At 45.1% G+C, this 18,926-nt stretch overlaps 3 protein-coding genes across 3 annotated transcripts in view; 2 read left to right on the top strand and 1 right to left on the bottom strand.

Annotated features, from left to right (window-relative positions):
* Positions 1-18,926, bottom strand: part of LOC132571892 (uncharacterized) — an 851,656-nt gene that overhangs the window by 108,701 nt on the left and 724,029 nt on the right. The gene's annotated exons all lie outside the window — the stretch shown is intronic.
* LOC132570973 (oocyte zinc finger protein XlCOF6-like) overlaps positions 1-18,926 on the top strand; it is a gene marked incomplete at its 5' end in the record, with an annotated part of 164,420 nt that overhangs the window by 22,394 nt on the left and 123,100 nt on the right. The window lies entirely within an intron of this gene.
* LOC132570975 (zinc finger protein 420-like) overlaps positions 10,202-18,926 on the top strand; it is a 48,738-nt gene continuing 40,013 nt past the window's right edge. The window contains exons 1-4 of the mRNA XM_060237611.1: positions 10,202-10,278; positions 15,525-15,990; positions 17,316-17,424; positions 18,715-18,797. Of these exons, the coding sequence (XP_060093594.1) occupies positions 15,580-15,990; positions 17,316-17,424; positions 18,715-18,797 (603 nt within the window). The 5' untranslated portion in view covers positions 10,202-10,278; positions 15,525-15,579. The remainder of the gene's footprint in view (positions 10,279-15,524; positions 15,991-17,315; positions 17,425-18,714; positions 18,798-18,926) is intronic.

Consider the following 18,926-nt stretch of genomic DNA (forward strand, 5'->3'; position numbering starts at 1 on the left):
GCGTCCCTGCTTGACTCCCTTACATATAGGAATATTGTCATAGGGAGATTCAGTTGGAGTACCCATCTTCAACGCATCAAAGAACTCACACAAGGGAGAAACCTTTTGAATGCTCAGTGTGTAGAAAGAGATTTACTGTGAGTTCCACTTTTCAGTGTCATCAAGGAACTCACACAAGGGAGAAACCTTTTGAATGCTCAGTGTGTAGAAAGAAATTTACTGTGAGTTCCACTTTTCAGTGTCATCAAGGAACTCACACAAGGGAGAAACCTTTTGAATGCTCAGTGTGTAGAAAGAGATTTACTGTGAGTTCCACTTTTCAGTGTCATCAAGGAACTCACACAAGGGAGAAACCTTTTGAATGCTCAGTGTGTAGAAAGAAATTTACTGTGAGTTCCACTTTTCAGTGTCATCAAGGAACTCACACAGGGGAGAAATCTTTTGAATGCTCACAGTGTGGAAAGAGATTCAGTCACAATGAGACTCTTTGAAAGCATCAAAAAATACACAGAAGGGAGAAAGCTTTTAAGTGCTGAGAGTGTGGGAAGAGATTCAGTTGCAATGGTAGTCTTCAGAAGCACCTAAAGACCCACATGGGAGAAAGCATTTGAATGCTGAGAATGTGTTTAGTCCGAGTTAGAATCTTCAACAGTATCAAAGCATCCAGAAAGGGAAGAACCATTTTGAATGCTCAGAGTACAAGAAGAGATTCAGTATGAATTCCAGTTTTCAAAAATATCTAAGAACTCACACTTTGGTGAAACCTTTTGAATGCTTCGAGATTGGAAAGTGCTTCAGTCACAGTTGCATTCTTCCAAGAGCATCTGAGAATTGGAGAGGAAAGAAACCTTTTAAATGCTTATAACAAGGGTGTCAAACTCATTTGTCATGAGGGACAGGTCTGACATAAATGAGACCTGGTTGGACTAGGTCATGTCGGGTTGGGCTGGACCGTGTCAGGCCGGGCTATTTAAGATGAGGTAGCAGAGATATAAACTTTATAAAGGACACAAACACAAATATTTTTTTAAAACTTAAAACATGCTTAAAACGTTAGCATGTTTACTCGTTGGTCTTAAAGGTGCTTTCTTTGTATTTCTCCTATGGGATCCAAGGAACTGGGTAAAGGAAGCTCTGGCTATTTCCTTCCTTCTCCAGGGGACTGGGGGGGGGGGGAGCGTCAGCCAATAGAAGGAAGAGAGGCTTGGCTCAGTAGCTCTGCTGTGTGAATGAGAGAGCCTAGAAAAAACACATTCTGCCTCCCTCCTCTTCCCCCTAAAGGAGGAGCTTCAGCTACTAGAGAAAATAGAGGCTTTGCTCTGTAGCTCCTGTGCAATTGAGCAAGCCCTGCAAAGCAAGTTGTTATGCAAAAGGAAGCAAGAGAGAGGAAGAAGGAAGCAGATGACAGCCAGTTGGTCGGGGGGCTGATAGGAGCCTTCTGGGGGCCTGATTCAGCCCCCAGGCTGCATGTTTGACACCCCTGGCTTAGAATATTGAAAGAGATTCTTTATTGTGGTGCTTTTCAGTACATTCCAGGAACAAACACTGGGGAGAAAAGTAGAGAACAGCAGGAGAGAACATAAGAGAAATCATGTTGGATCAGGCCAGTGGCACATCCACTGTGGCGGTGAATTTTATGTGTTAATCACCCTTTGGGTGAAGAAGTACTTCCTTTTATCCATTCTGCCTCAATTACTCAGCAATTTTATTGTATCCACTTTCTCACCTTACAAGAACACTCAATGAGAAAGGGAGAAAAGTATTTATTTCTTCTCTATCCCATGCATAATCTTGTAAACCTATTATATCACCTCCCTCAGTCAACATTTCACCAAGCTAAGATCCCCAGGTGTTTTAACCATTCTTCATAGGGAAAGTGTTCCAACCTTTTAATCATTCTAGTTGCCCTTTTCTGTGCTTTTTCCAATGCTATATTTTTTGAGGTGTGGTGACCAGAACTGTACACAGTACTCTAAATGAGGCCTCACCATCGATTTATACAGGGCCATGATGTTACTGGCTGATTTGTTTTCAGTTCCCTTCCTAATAATCCCCAGCATAGCATTGGCCTTTTTTATTGCAGTCTTTAAAGCCTTGTGCACTCTGTTAACTAAAGAAAGATCTGGATCACTTAAACCAGTACCCCTTCATACAGAAATGACATATGAGAATTTCCCTGTTTAGGAGATATTATAAAGGAAGGCTTTGTCAGGTGGTTACATATTGTTTAAATTCTTCTTTCCCACATGTCAGTCAGTGTGGACTGCTGAGTGAGAGAAAGCTCCCTAGTCCAGCCTGCTGGGAGATTTTTTTTTGGGGGGGGGGGGGGGTGTCTCCCACTTTGCAGCCCAGAGAGTTCTGGCAGTAGGATTAATACGGAAAGAAAGGAAAGGGTTATGTGCCCCAACTCAACTACCCATCATTCAAAGGGGTCAGACCGCCCAATAACATACACCATTGTAGAAATAGGCAGCTACTGTTGAAGTTGCAGAGGGAACGTTGTAGGACATGTTCTCCAATCCCAACTCTCTTCCCCACTCATCCCCAGGGAGAATTAGGAAGGAGAAGTAAGACTCCTCTGTCCTGTGAGCCCTCCCTCCTCTCCAGGCTTCAGGAACTAGACAGGACTTAACCCTGGGCCAAGGTGTGCTCCCCACCTCTGACTCCTTATGGCCTCCTTTGAATATCTTCATTGAGATTGTGCCTTTATTGAGCCCACTGAGAAAATGTAATTTTTTTTGTCTTAACTACTTCAGTTTGGAGAAGTACCTATGTTGAAGATGCTAACAGGCATAAAAAGGTAAAGGTAGTCCCCTGCGCAACCACCAGTCGTTTCCGACTCTGGGGTGACATTGCTTTCACAATGTTTTCACGGCAGACTTTTTACGGGGCAGTTTGCCATTGTCTTCCCTAGTCATCTACACTTTCCCCCCAGCAAGCTGGGGACTCATTTTACCAACCTTGGAAGTCTGAGTCGACCTGGAGCCAGCTACCTGAACCAGCTTCTGCTGGGATCGAACTCAGGTCGTGAGCAGAGGGTTCCAACTTCAGTACTACAGCTTTACCACTCTGCACCACGGGGCTCCTGCTAACAGGCATAAAGGGCATGAAATGCCCTGCCCCTCTCCTAGAGCCTTAAGAGTGTGGAAAAGGGCATCCGAAGAGGAAAATAACCCAGAAATCCTCTCTCAAAGGGACATCACCCTTTCCCTCTCCGAGCAATTGCCAAACCATAATTGTTTCCAAGGCTTTTTGCGTTTAAAAAAGCCCAGCAGGAACTCATTTGCATATTAGGCTACACCCCGACCTTATTTCACACAGGGCTTTTTGGGTAGAAAAAGACCGGCGGGAATTTGCATATTAGGCCACACCCCCTGGCACCAAGCCGGCCGGAACTGCGTTCTTGTGCGTTCCTGCTAAAAAAAAAAAGAAAAAAGCCCTGATTGTTTCTTTATCAGTTGGGGGGTTCAGTGAAGGAAGGGCCATAGCTCTTTAAAATAAGAGGACGCCCCATATTTCCCACCCCATACAAGAAAACATGGGCTTTTCAATCTGCATCACTTAAATGAGTTATTGTAGCCCCTATTAATAAATCTTATAGCCACTGTTAATATGTAATAACAGTTAATGATTTTATGAAGGATTTACAGACCTAATCCCCACTTAGCCGCTAATTGTAATGGAAGGCAGCTAAATCAAGTGAGTCTATAGGTGACCTGAAGCACACAAGGTATGGTTGTGTAATTGGTAGCTGGGGAAGCCAAGTGATGCTGTACTGAAGGACAAGCTTCCTGAAGCTGGCCTTAGCAAATTTTACTAGTTTGGGGGTCTTATCCCTAGCTTTTACATCTAAGTTTCTGTCTTTTTGGGACAACGTATGTCTGTGAAAGCTCTTTCCTATAATGAATGTCAATAAACCAAAAGTATGTCTCCACTTACAGAGAGACAATATGCCACCATGGCTGTACCCAGTGATGGACCATGTCTGCCTGTTCCGTTTTCTCCTAGGGCTCCCCATGGTTGGGGCCAAGATGACGGTGATGGGGGGGCTTAGTAGGCCCAGGCAACAACGGTGCCAGCAGCAAAGGAGCAAGAACAAGGGAGCCATCTCAGGGTGCAGACGGTGGCTCTCTCCACTGGAGCCCCTCATGCCTACCTGTTCTCACGCAACAGTGTCAAGACTACTCCCCACCCCCTTTTGTATTACACAAGCTTTCTAGGCTGTCATCTCTTTGATTGCAGTGTACAAGCTTGCACAACCCTAATCTCCCCAGTGCCCTCCCTCCCAGTTTCACCACCCATGACACATTACCATTAGGACAGTATGCAGGGACAAAATGCATCTGGCAATAATGACCAATTTCTTGTGGGCCGGATAAAAACCCTGGAGGGGCAAGTTACAGTCTGTGGGTTGCACATTTGATACCAGTGCCTTTATTTATGGTATCCTTCTCTTCCATGTAGCTTTGGATTTTGGGGGGAGTCTGGGAAGTATCTCTCCTTTACAAGATAATGCATGGGATGGAGAAAGTAGAGAAAGAAGTACTTTTCTCCCTTTCTCACAATACGAGAACTCGTGGGCATTCGATGAAATTGCTGAGCAGACAGGTTAAAACGGATAAAAAGAAGTACTTCTTCACCCAAAGGGTGATTAACATGTGGAATTCACTGCCACAGGAGGTGGTGGCGGCCACAAGCATGGCCACCTTCAAGAGGGGGTTAGATAAAAATATGGAGCAGAGGTCCATCAGTGGCTATTAGCCACAGTGTGTATGTGTGTGTATATATATGTGTATGTGTGTGTATATATATATATATATATATTTGGCCGCTGTGTGACACAGAATGTTGGACTGGATGGGCCATTGGCCTGATCTAACATGGCTTCTCTTATGTTCTTATGTTCCTTGAGTCTCTGTCCAGGCCTCAAACCTGAGTCTCCTTGAGGCACTGTTTAGGATTGTCAAGCCCCGATATTCCCAATAATGAAGTCCTTTAGACTGGTTTATTTAGGAATTCAAAGGTGCCCAAGGAATATGGTCCTTAGAAATACTTAGATACCAGAGGTTACATGATGCTATGTAGGGTATCATAGCATGCCTTTCCCAGTAACATAAACATTCTTTGCCAGATGGCAAGGTGAACATGGTGGTTAGATTGTAAATAATGGAGAAGGGCCAGAGCATTGATTTGATATTTGTTCAGCCATCTTATATCAAAATAGTGGGCTTGACAAGGATTTCTTTCTGGTATCCTTTTCCTCCTTCAAATAGGAGACTGGCTCCATGGTTTACCCTGGAGATGAAAGAATACTCAGCAAGGTATTTGAGTCATACTTTTCTAAGCCTACTTAAGTAAACTTTCCAGTGGACTGCACCGTTAGAAAAGGTTGACAGAAGTATGAGGTGGGAAAACTTTCCAGTTCATTTTTCTGCAAAATGTTCCCATTTCTAATGACCTGTTATTTCCTAAAATTAATAGTTAATGGGTGCCATTGACAAGGCAACATTGGGTCAGTTTGGGAATTTTAAAACAGTAATAAATTTTGTTCAGGTAAGATGTTGGCAGCCACTTTGGGTTTGCTGAGACATTCATGCCTCAGTTCAAGCGTGATGCCTCATTTCTCCCTCTTGGACCTGCAAAAAAAAATTAGTGGTTCCCTTCTTGAAGCTCTCGGCCTTCTCTTGCTCAGTAAGCCAGACTGACTGACAAACAGGAAAATTTAAAAAACAATATCTAGCCACTTGACAAAGCCTTAATTTATAATACCTCCTAAAAGAGAAATTCTAATTTGCCATTTCTCCCAGGTTCGACTTATCATGCAAACAAATTAGTAGTTCCCCTCAGCCCACCTCTGGGCCTTCTCTCTCCCGCTACTGAGGGGAGTGGGGCTCTTGCCATGGGTCACATAGGAGTAACTTCATGAAGTGTTCAGGCTCTGGGACTGTGTCCTGAAAGCCACCATTTCCTCAAGTCCCTGTACATTCAATATGAACCCTAAAGGACTCTATGTGAGCTGGCACTGACGCCAGGCCTGCTTTTGGGGGGCAACTAGCTCCTGGACTGTCATGGTGCTTAGCCAAGCAAGGCATAAGACACCCCTTCACTTGGGACTATTGTGCTATGGGCAGAGTTGCTCACAGAGTCTTGAGCTTCAGAATGTGCTTCAGCCCCCTGCTGTCCTACCATTCCACTGCAGACCATTGCAGCCACGCTTCCACGGAGACCAGGCTGACAGTAGAACCTAGGTGAAGCCATGTTTCTGAGAACAACAAGCTATTCTCCTGTGACAGCCATGAAGAAGCTGATTCCACAGCATGTTCTGTGTTTCAGAGTCCTTGCATAAGCTTTGGTTATGCAGATGCTGGCTGCCTTTCCGGTGACAAAAAAAACTATTGCAATGCTTCCTCTATGGACAAAAGAATCTGTCTGCCACCTATTCAAAGAATCTCTTCTGTCAATAAAATGTTGCTGGATTGATCGCTCAACATCAGCAATCACCCATTTCCCCTCTTCCTGATTCCTTTGTTTTCCCTCTGTTTCCCCAAGTGGTGTCACAATAGCAAATAACAAATTGTGCATTCTAGTTTCCTTTGTTTAATATATGTTTTCTACTCAGAGAGACATTAATCCCTCTCTGGGTGCTTTTGTCAAACTTCCTGGGAACTGTTGATCTGCCAGGTTACCTCATCACAAGACCCTGCCTCAGGTCACAAAACTGACTACATAAAGCAGACCCTTCTGCCACTCAGGTGTGACTCTTTCCTGACTGCTACCTTGTTGGGAGAGCCACCCCCAATCCTGATCAGTTTGGGCCCATTATTGCGAGTGATGCTGGTCATCTCACGCTGTTTGCCCCTCACACCTGAAAAGCTCTGTGAATGGAGGGAGGACCTGAACTAATGCAAGTGGGTCTTCTCATTTCTGGGCCTTCAGTTCTGGAGAAAAAGAGCTGTTGCTTGCATCTTAAAAGTGGAGTAAGCTTAGATCACCCTTATCTTCATGCCTTAACTTCAACTCATGCAAGCCATTTTTATAACCTTTATGGTCCATTTTCTTTCAGTAGGGCACCAAAACAGGCTCTTTTTTTGTGTGTGGTGGTATTAATGGGTACTGAATACCAGCAACTTTGGGGAGGCTTTGCTCCAGGGGCAGCCAAACTTGCTTAATATAAGAGCCACACAAAATAAAAATAAAATGTTTGTGATAGGGAGGGAGGGAGGGGGGGTGGAAAGAAAGCAACTCTGAATGTATTCTCGAAGCGGCTGGCTGGCTTGGCTTGGAGAAGTGATTTTTAAAGAGAGAAATGCCTTCTATCTGGCCAATAGGGTGGTGAGGGTTTGAGCGCCACACAATACCCCTGCTTTGCTTCAACTCCCTAATCATCTTGGTTGCCTTTGAAGCAGCACCATGTTGTTTGGTTGGGTTTAGAGGTGAGATTTGCACAAGGAGCTCCGAAAACAAAGATGGACAGGGTTGCAGAGCTTTAAGGGCTGGTTAGCCAAAGGCACTGCAAGCAAGAGGAGGGGGGGTGGGGTTGTAAAATGCATTTGGGGATCCAGTGTGTCTTCATGGCTGGGTTGGCTCTTTGGAAGGCTCCCAGAAGGCTCTTTCTTGTCCTCTGTACTTCAGGTTCTGGGATGGTCTGGCTGGGAGATGTTGTGACCTTTATTTGCAGCATTTATTTACTTTATTTATAATCTGCCCTATTCACGGGGACGCAAGGTAGATTTCACATGGTAAATCAATACAGTCAACCAAACGGTACATTCAATATATAATGTGCTAGAATGGCAGAAGTCCAGAGCCAGCCAGGAATCTAAAAGTAATAACACTGCATGAATCTGGAGGATCTATCTATGGCTACTAGCCATGATGACTGAGGGGAACCTCTGCATCCAGAGGCACTAAGCCTCTGAATCCCAGAGGCAACACCAGAAGGTCTCAGCCTCTCTGCCCTGTTGTTGACCATCCAGAGGAACCAGTTGGCCACTGTGTGAGACAGAATGCTGGACTAGATGGACTTTTTATCTGATCCAGCAGGGCTCTTCTGATGTTCTGTTATAGTATCATAGAGATACCCCCAGACAACTCGAAAAGTGAGCCAAGTTATTTATGTCCAGGCCTTGAATTCGGCAGGAGCTCACAGGAGCGCAGCTTCTGAACCTTTCTGACAGTTCCCCTCCTTCTACTTACCTTGTCCATTGAATAGTAGGTGCAGCTGCATAACAGTCCCTGGATGAAACCGACCACCTATTTTTCTACAAAACAACCCGTTTGTGTCTTTATATTAGACTTGCCAGCTCTGGCATGAGAAATTCCTGGATATTTGAGGATGGTGGGGTTTTGGGAGGGAACTCGGGGGGGATATGATGCTGTACGGTCCACCATCCAAAGCTGTCATTTCTTCCTGAGAGCCGGTTTGGTTAGTGGTAAAGTGTGCAGACTCTTATATGGGAGAACCGGGTTTGACTCCCCACTCCTCCACTTGCAGCTGCTGGAATGGCCTTGGGTCAGCCATAGCTTTCACAGGAGTTATCTTTGAAAGGGCAGCTGCTGTAAAAAGCCCTCTCAGCCCCACCTACCTCACAGGGTGTCTGTTGTGGGGGGTTGGAAGGTAGAGGAGATTGTGACCGCTCTGAGATTCAGAGTATAGGGCAGGATTTAAATCCAATATCATCTGCTGCTGCTGCAAGAGTAGCCATTTGGGAAGTCCTCCTAGGTTCCAGTGTGACCTCAAGTGTGCATGAGCACAGCAGCTAACAATAACCACGTCTCTCTGCTGGAGTCCAGTAGCACCTTTAAGACCAACAAAGTTTTATTCCGAATAGATTTAAGAGGGCAGCCGTGTTGGTCTGAAGCAGTTGAACAAAGCAGGAGTCAAGCTGGACCTTTAAGACCAACCAAGTTTTATTGAGAACGTAAGCTTTCGTGTGCTCTCTTAAGCACACTTCATCAGACGATGGGATCAGGTAATGTGGGCTGAAATACATGCAGTTTGTTGTTTAAGAGTGCAAACTGGCAGTGGTCACATGATACAACGGTGTGGCTTGGCCATTTGGTCTAGATAGCCATAAAAGGTAATAAAGTTCCCTGCCAATTGGTGTTTTTGCAAATCACAGGCCATTCAGAATATAAGTTTTCGTGTGCATGCACTCTTCATGAGACAGCGATAATATGGGGTACAATGAGCAGAGTTACATATAGCTAGTAGGCAGTGATTAAGCATGCAAAATAGTACCACGTCAGAATCTATGTCAAGAAAGTATAATTAACAAATTGAAAGAACAACTAGTTTGGTTTAAATGCCATTTGTTGTGCTGGACAACTGCAAAGTCCATAAACGTGTCAGAATTGAAGAGTGATGGTGAGAGTGTCGTGGGCTATAAATGCAGAGTCTGTTAATTGCTCTATGGCTCCTCAAGGCTTGGTTAAACCGAGAACATGTTTTTTCTCAGAGGTGTTCCTATCTACCTAGTTTACTTTTTAACATGCAGCATACATTAGAAACATCACTGCCACAGGAGGAGGAAGCGGCTACAAGCATAGGCAGCTTCAAAAGGGGATTGGATAAGCCTATGGAGCAGAAGTCCATCAGTGGCTATTAGCCACAGCATATTGTTGGAACTCTCTGTCTGGGGCAGTGATGCTCTGTATTCTTGGTGCTTGGGGGGGGCACAGTGGGAGGGCTTCTAACCCCAGTGATCGACCTCCTGATGGCACTTGGTTTTTTAATGGCCACTGTGTGACACAGAGTGTTGGACTCGATAGGCCATTGGCCTGATCCAACATGGCTTCTCATATGTTCTTAACATCATTCCAGTTTGCCAATATGAAAAAGTAGACACTAAAATAGGGGTGATCAAATTTGTTTAATGTAAGAGCCACATTAAATAAATTCTAGATGTCTGAGAGCTGCAAGACATGAATGTCAGATGTTTGAGACAAGGGAGGGAGGTGGTTGGGGGAGTGAGTGAAAGGTAGAAAGAAAGCAACTTTAAATGCTTTCTCCAAGCTGCCTGCCAATAAGGCAGTGGGGCTCTGAGAGTCAATCAATATGTGTGAGAGACCCCCATGCGGCTCTCGAGCCACAGTTTGGCCACCGCTGCACTAGAATATGGTTTCTCTGCTTGGGTTAATACCAAAGAGTCAGGCTTTCCAGAGAGGCATGAATGAAACGGGAACTGTCAATGGGGAGGCTGCTCACTTCCTGCCGCACCCCCTCTCATGGGAAAGAAGCCTTTGTGGGGGTTTTTGACCTGCAGTAGCTGGGATCTGGTGAGCTGGAGAGGGAAGGGACGACACGGGATGAGAAAGCGGAGGGGTGGGGTGTTGGAGAAGCCCCAGATAGGCTAAAACGGTTTGCAATCCAGGGTGGGCTCTAGACGAGGACTAAGGAAGAGAAGTGGGCGAAATGCAAGACTGAAAACAATGGGAGGCTGGTTTGAAAGCCCGTTGGATATAACGGGAGCCCCTAACGCCCATTGACTTAAATAGGCTCCATTGAGGCGCATTGAATTAATACAGAGGTGTGCACTTAAAACCTGGGACGGATGTAAAAAATTAGGGGAGTGGTTCCAAAAAGGGGAAGAATGAATGCTCTAAGTCTGGCGTGACTGGCCCCTAGGAGGGGGGATTCTAGTCCTAAAAAGAACGTCCTGTTTCCAGGACCCTCACCCCGGACTTGGAGAAGTTATTCTCCACCCTCGCCCAGCCTTGTTCGGTCCATTCCTATGCGTCCGAAATCTGGTCCTCGTTTTATTTGCACCTCTGCAGAACTTCGGTGGAGACCGTCAAGTCAATAGGCGTTCCAGACGCCCATTGTTTCAAGTTGTCAGTCTTGCCACCCGTTTTTAGGACGTCCCAAGACAGCTGATTAGAGGGGTGGGGCTTACCAGCAGGGCAGGAAGAGGAAAACAGGAATCAATCAAATGCAGGGAGCAAATCTTTGAATTCCAGAGTGTACTTCAAAAACCAAAAAAGGGGCATACATATTCATGCATTTGCTTTGTAGTCCAGGAGTGGCCAAACCTGCTTAAAGTGAGGGCCACAAAGAATAAATGTCAGATGTTTAAGTGCTGCAAGACATGAGTCAGATGTTTGAGAGCCACAAAACAGAGAGGGAGGAAAGCAAATAGATGCGGGAAGGGAGAGGTGGAAAGAAGGCAACTTTAAACACATTCTCCAAGCTGTCAACTGGCTTAGATTGGAGAAATTATTTAAACAGAAAAATGACTTTTCCAATGTGTGTGAAAGAGCCACAGTTTGGCCACCCCTGTTGTAGTCCTTTGTAGATGATTGAGGGGTGATGTGATGGACGGGAAGACCCATGAGTAGCACATTACAGTGGTCTAGCCTCAAAATTTAATAACAAATAAAACACACATAAATGCATGTTAGGAGGAGAGGAGAACCAGTTTGGTGTAGTGGTTAAGTGCACGGACTCTTATCTGGGAGAACCAGGTTTGATTCCCCACTCCTCCACTTACACCTGCTGGAATGGTCTTGGGTCAGCCATAGCTTTCCTAGGAGTTGTCCTTGAAAGGACAGCTGCTGTAAGAGCTTTCGCAGCCCCACCTACCTCACAGTGTGTCTGCTGTGGGAAGGGGGAAGGTAAAGGAGATTGTGAGTGCTCTGAGATTCAGAGTATAGGGTGGGATATAAATCCAATATCTTCTTCAGTGTCTTCTAATAAGAGTTTTCTAGTATTGATTGAATGAGCCAGCAATATTTGTTGGAATTATGGTCCCACACTAGAGCAAGTTATCAAAATTATTTATGTTCTCCCAGTGAAGTGCCAGTACGGTTGCCAACTGCATGGAGGGGGGTTGGAAACCATGTCCCTTTAATAGAGATGTAATTTACAGGTGATGTTGTTTTCCTCTGTCCTGAAAAGTTTCTGCAGTTCTTTTCCACACATTAAGACTCTGTTAAAAGGACAGGGCATTTTTTTTTCTCCAGCAGCTACTCATTCAAAATACATTGGGGTCTGTATATTGGGTGAATCCACCCTAAAAACTAACAAAATCTGTGGCATAGGAGCTTTTGTGAGTCACTGCTCACTTCAGATACAGATAGAATGTGAGTCCATCTGTCCTTATATCTTGGAGAGTGGAGTGATTTCAGATGCTGAATGACAATAGCAGAGGTGTGATATGCAGAGGAATAGGCATGGAGAAATCAGAATTGGTAGTGAAATGGGAAACCTAGGTCTCAGTTCAGCCCAGGAGGAATCATTCTCTTGAGCTTCATTATCAGTTGTGATTCAGCAGTCTCTCTAATCTCCCTTTGAAATTTCTTTTGTCAGAGAACTACTACTCTTTGGTCAGTAACAGAAGATCTTGGAAATGTTCCCCCACTATTTTTAATCTTGCGGTTTCTAATGTCAGATTATAAGGACAGATGGACAGATGGCTGTATCTGAAGAAATGAGCAGCGACTCCTGAAAGCTCATACCCTGCCACAAATGTTTATTAGTCTTTAAGGTGCTACTTGACTCTTGCTTTTTTCTACTGCTGCAAACAGACTAACAAGGCTACTCATCTTGATATGTTGGGTTGAAAAAGATTGTCTCCTATACCTGGCAGATTCCTGTTTCCTTCTGATCTGCAGGTGTGCCTTTGGAGAAAAGTTATAGGGGACAGACCAACACACACTTCATGTCCTTCTCAACCAGGTGAAGGTTGTAACCCTCTGGGAAAGGAGCCCCCCCACCTTTCCTCAAGTCTTAGTGTTTGTCTTGCATTTCCTTTGGTTACAAGATGCTAGCTGGATTCTCCCACTGTGGCTTATTAAATGCCTGCCGAGCTTGAGACACTATAATTTGCAGAACTCAGGCGCTGCGCCTCTGACTCACTGGGACAGCTCTGGTTTTAAGAAAGAAATTGGAGAATCAAGGGCAATGCTATTGAACCAGTTATACAATTCAGATATTTAGGTATAAATTTTCAATAAAATAATAGATGGATAATTCAAAATAAACACTCACTTACGGTAATCTGGTCAATTGCAGCATGTTGGCAGTGGTATACTTCTTTCTTTATTTTTTTGTGGGGGAGCTAGTCACCACTCACCCAAAAGGTCTTTTGATGACTTTCACCATTAAAACCAATAAGGCAAAACCCCCATAAAATAAATAACTATAAAGGCTATCACTATACCACTGTGAAAACAGCCCAAACATGTGGTTATTAAATGGGATTCTGATTAGTGCATTTAATCAGCTTGTTGAGAAGATCCGAGCTTTTTTTCTTGTGTACATTTAGAGCATCCTAATTCCAAGCTTCTTTCTTGTTGCATATTTTGCGTGTCTGAATTTGTGCAGGATATGCAGCCATGTGTTTAGAGCAGGGATGTCAAACATGCGTTAGTTTATCCTTGTATCCCGCCCTCCCCACCGAAGCCGGCTCAGACCGGCTCACAGTACGCAATAAAATCACAATAAATTATATTGAACATTAATTAAACAGTTAAACAATTTAAAAACAATTCAGGGCTAATTACCATTTAGTTACAGATGGCGTTCAGTATTCTTAGACATTCTATCAGCTAATACAGGGGTGGCCAACGGTAGCTCTCCTGATTTTTTTGCCTACAGCTCCGTTCAGCCCCAGTCAGCTTGGCCAATGGCTGGGGCTGATGGGAGTTGTAGGCAAAAAAACATCTGGAGAGCTACCATTGGCCACCCCTGAGCTAATATATTGGCAGTTTTACTTGAAGGCTAACTGAAATAACGTTGTCTTGCAGGCCTTGCAGAATTGGGCAAGGTCTCGCAAGGCTCTGACCTCCTTCAGCAGTTGGCTCCACCAGTGGGGGGGCAGCGATTGAGAAGGCTCTTTCCCTAGTTGTTTTCAATCTTGCCTCCCTCGGCCCAGGGATCAATAATAAGTTTTGCATGGTGTGTGGGCCAGAAGCAGTCCATCCAGGGTATTTATCTAGCTCACAAGTAACTGGTCATTACCTTTATTGCCAGATGGCAGAGGCTGTGCATTATGTGCCTGTACACTGTCCCAGTGCTACTGAGTAATGAGCAATGGAAGTGGAAGTGTGAACATCAGGAAGATACTTTAAGAAAATTTTGGAAGAATGTTAACGTTTTAAGCATGTTTGTATTTTAAGTAAAAAAAATAATATCATTAGTTGGGTTTCCCTGTGTCCTTTATAAAGTTTGTATCTCTGGTACCCACCATTACATTTTATGACACATGTGGCCCCACCCAACAAAGTGACATTTACATCAGATCCATCAAGTAGCTAGGAAAACATAAGAAGAGCCTTGCTGGATCAGACCAGTACTCCACCTAGTCCAGCATCCTGTCTCACACAGTGGCCAACCAGTTCCTCTGGACGGTCAGCCAAAGGTCAAAGAGGCTGAGGCCTTCATAAGAACATCAGAAGAGCCCTGCTGAATCAGACCAATGGCCCATCTAGTCCAGCATTTTGTCTCACACAGTGGCCAGCTGGTTCCTCTGGATGGCCAACAACAGGGCATAGAAGACGAGGCCTCCCCTGAGGTTGCCTCCTGGCTCTGGGATTGCATTGGAAAAAGTCCAGAAAAGGGCAACTAGAATGATGAAAGGGTTGGAACACTTTCCCTATGAAGAACGGTTAAAACTCTTGGGGTTCTTTAGCTTGGAGAAATGTCGACTGAGGAGTGACAAGATAGAGGTTTACAAGATTATGCATGGGATAGAGAAGGTAGAGAAAGAAGTACTTTTTCCCCTTTCTCACAATACAAGAACTCGTGGGCATTCAATGAAATTGCAGGTTAGAACTGATAAAAGGAAGTACTTCTTCACCCAAAGGGTGATTAACACATGGAATTCACTGCTACAGGAGGTGGTGGCGGCTACAAGCATAGCCAGCTTCAAGAGGGGATTGGATAAACATATGGAGTGGAGGCCCATCAGTGGCTATTAGCCACAGAGTATTGTTGGAACTCTCTGTCTTGGGCAAGTGATGCTCTGTATTCTTGGTGCTTTGGAGGGGCAACAGTGGGAGGGCTTCTAGTGTCCCAGCCTCACTGATGGACCTCTTGATGGCACCTGGGGTTTTTTTTTTGGGGGGGGGGGGGGGGTTGGCCACTGTGTGACACAGTGTCAGGCCAATGGCCCATCCAACATGGCTTTTCTTATGTTCTTATGGATTCAGATGGTTAGTGCCTCTGAATGGGGAGGTTCCCCTCTTCACCCTGGCTAGTGAACCTATCCTCCATGAATTTATCAAATCCCCTCTTCAAGCTGTTTATTCCTACGGCCATCACTCCATTCCTCTGGCAGCGTATTTTACATTTTAATCGCTCACTGTGTAAAATAGTATTTCTTTTTGTCCTGAACCTATTGCTATCAGCTTCACTGGATGCCCTCCTTGCTGCCATGGGGACCCAGGAACTGATTGTCAATCATTTTGAATAATTCCCTGCTTCTTTAAATTCTATGATTGTTCTTTTGGGTTATCTTTTGATGCTGTGTGATTTCGTTATCCAGTTTGTAACAAATGAAATTTGTTTTTGTTTTGACGAGTAGAACAAAAGTAACTCTTTGGATTTCCTCTGAAACTGTGCTGGGGCACTGATCAGAGATGGAAGAGCAGGATTCAACTGAGCCTGGGCCAGGAAGAGTTCCTAACGCCATCTTGGCAGGAAGCAATAAGGAATTCTGGGAAAGATGTACACAGAAAATCCCTGTTGGTGATGTGAGGGGCCCAGAAGCACAGCGCCAGCACTTCAGACAGTTCCTCTACTGGGAAGCTGAGGGACCCCGAGAGGTCTGCAGCCGACTCCACCATCTTTGCCGTCGGTGGCTGAGGCCAGAAAGACACACCAAGAAGCAGATGTTGGACCTGGTGATCCTGGAACAGTTCCTGGCCATCCTGCCCCCAGAGATGGAGAGCTGGGTCAGGGAATGCAGGCCAGAGACCAGTTCTCAAGCAGTGGCCCTGGCAGAAGGTTTCCTCCTCAGCCAGGCAGAGAGCATCAAACAAGAAGAGCAGGTGAGATGTTTCATCCTGGGTTCTCCAAAGGGGTTGAGAATAGGTGAAATACATGAAAATGCATGGGAGGGGCTTTGGCTCAGTGGTAGAGTATCTGTTTGGCATGCTGAAGGTCCCAAGTTCAATCCCTGTCATCCCCAGTTAAAGGGACTATATATAGTAATAGTTCATGTGGAAGATCTCCATCTGAGACCTTGGAAAGCCACTGCTCAGTCTGAGCAGATGTTATGGATCTGATTTTGGTCTGATTTTGTAGAAAACACGTGGAACTGATGCGTCATATAAACATCTGTTCACATATATCACACTAACAACCATAAATATAGCAAACACTGATATAGCAATCCCACAAAACATTACTGGCCATACCTAATCCGGCCATGATAAAAAAATATACAGTTCAACAGGTATATTCAAGCAATTATCAATCTGTGATCATTTAGATGATCCAGTATATGTCCATTTAGGCCCCAAATGCCAATGAATACACTCAAATCTACCAATAGATCTCACAGTCCAATAATCATTTCAAATGTGGATCAAAACAGTCCCAGAAACCTAGACCAAGTGATGACAGGATGCCATTTCAATTAGAATCTTCTTTATCATCATGAGATATTCCACTTGCCTGTTGAAATAATACATAATCACCAAAGAGACATCTACAACATTACAAATATAAAGTGAATTCTATATTATTTCTGTTATAAAATAATGTAAAATATCCTGACACAATTCATACCAAATCTCTTAACATGATCTCAAGCCTCAGTTATATGAAGTAACAATCGGGTGCAAATATGAAGTTCCTTTCCAAAAGCCCAGGCATCAACCAATCTGATATAGACGCTGAGGGACCAGTGGTCTGATTTAGTATAAGGCAGCTTCCATGTGTCCATGAATGAATACTCTCCCCCAGTTTGGTGTAGTGGTTAAGTGCGTGGACCCTTATCTGGGAGAATCAGGTTTGATTCCTCACTCCTCCACTTGCACCTGCTGGAATGGCCTTGGGTCAGCCATAGCTCTTGCAGAGTTGTCCTTGAAAGGGAAGCTTCTGTGAGCGCTCTCTCAGCCCCACCCATCTCACAGGGTGTCTGTTGTGGGGGGAGAAGATGTAGGAGATTGTAAGCCGCTTTAAGACTCATTCAGAGAGAAAGGCAGGGTATAAATCTGCGGTCTTCTTCTTCTCCCCCCCCCCCCAAATAGCCCAACTTTTTCTTGAAATGCTCCCCAGAGGAGACATCCAAACCATTTCAGTTGTTATTGTCTTCCCCATTCCTAATCTTTCTCTTCATTCCTGCCTGTTATCCTTTCTGCTTTTTCAGGTGCAGGAGCTATCAGAAGTGGCTGCTGAATTCCCCAAGGTAGAGAGAATTGTCAGGGACGCCAGACTGAGCCCAGTTCTGAAGGGAATCTGGGAGGTTTCTTCAGTGGGTAAGGATGAATGGGATCTGTTCTAGGTCTCAAAGGTGCATGGAGCCTGTGGTCACTGCCCCTTTGAGCCAGTGTGTCAGAGGCGCTTGCCTCCGTCCGAAAGGTTCAAACCAGCTCTTTAATCTGTAGCAATTAAGCCCCTTGGCCAGCATACAGCTCTGTAGAGCCCTGCTTAGTACAGCCCACTGCAGCTGAAGAGGCACACAGAAAAGAGCAGGCAGTTTTGACCCATCAGTATTGCTTTATCCTCGTAGGTCTTATTAGAACATAAGAACATAAGAGAAGTCATGTTGGATCAGGCCAATGGCCTATCCAGTCCAACACCCTGTCACAGAGTGGCTAAAAAACCCAGGTGCCATCAGGAGGTCCACCAGTGGGGCCAGGACACTAGAAACCCTCCCATTCTTGTGTATCCCATGACCACCTGAATTCTGAAGAGCAAGCAGGCCTTTTCAGACCCGACCCTCACTTCTAGCATGCCCTCTCTGGAGAATCTGTTTTATCTTGTTTTGCTTTTGATCACAGGCATAAGAACAGCCCTGCTGGATCAGGCCAGTGGTCCATCTAGTCCAGCCTCCTGTCTCACACAGTGGCCAGTCAGTTCCTCTGGATGCCCAACAATAGAGCAGAGAGGCTGAGGCCTTCATAAGAACATCAGAAGAGCCCTGCTGGATCAGACCAGTGGTCCATTTAGTCTGTCATCCTGTCTCACACAGTGGCCAGCCAGTTCCTCTGGATGTCCAACAGCCAACCATAGAGGCTGAGGCCTTCATAAGAAGTACCCTGCTGGATCAGACTAAAAGTCCCATCTAGTCCAGCATCCTGCCTCACACAGTGGCCAATCAGTTCCTCTGGATCCTCAAAAACAAGGTATAGGGGCCGGGCCTTCCTCTGATGTTGCCCCCTGGCTCTGGGATTCAGAGGATTAGTTCCTCTGAATGTGGATGTTCCCTCAATCACTATGCCTAGTAACCATTGATAGACTCCGCCTCCATGAATCTATCTGTCATGGAGTCCTGGCTCTTAATGAAGGCTTTTGATGTTCTGTTTGAACTAACTAGCTGCTCCTCTTTTTTGTGGCATTAAAATAACCCTAGCTGCTGTTTTGTTCATTTTCTGCCAGCCACAGTATGTGGTGGTGTCCTGCCTGGATGACTTTGGAAGGTCCATGAGAGACTGTCAAGAATGCATTTCCCAGCACACTCAGGCCTTTCAAAACCAGATTTTTTCGTTGGGGCCAGGCAGCAAACACAATAATTCATGTTCTCCTCTGCTTTGTCTCCCTTCCAGGTGAGGGGATAACTCCAGTGGTCTATCCTGGGCCTTCTCTTCTTTGTGGTGGAATGGAAGGAGTTTCTGTGCAACCAGACCAGGTAGGAGAAGAATTGTGGGTGAGATGGTTGGGTGCATCTTTCCCCTGTGCCTCCTGCTGGGCCAGAAGGTATCTGTCTTTTCCATAGCTGCCTGTTAGAAAGGCTTTGAACCTACAGGGGTCAGTGGCG

The sequence above is a fragment of the Heteronotia binoei genome, chromosome 5 (assembly GCF_032191835.1).
Source record: "Heteronotia binoei isolate CCM8104 ecotype False Entrance Well chromosome 5, APGP_CSIRO_Hbin_v1, whole genome shotgun sequence".
Classification (NCBI taxonomy): Eukaryota; Metazoa; Chordata; class Lepidosauria; order Squamata; family Gekkonidae; genus Heteronotia; species Heteronotia binoei.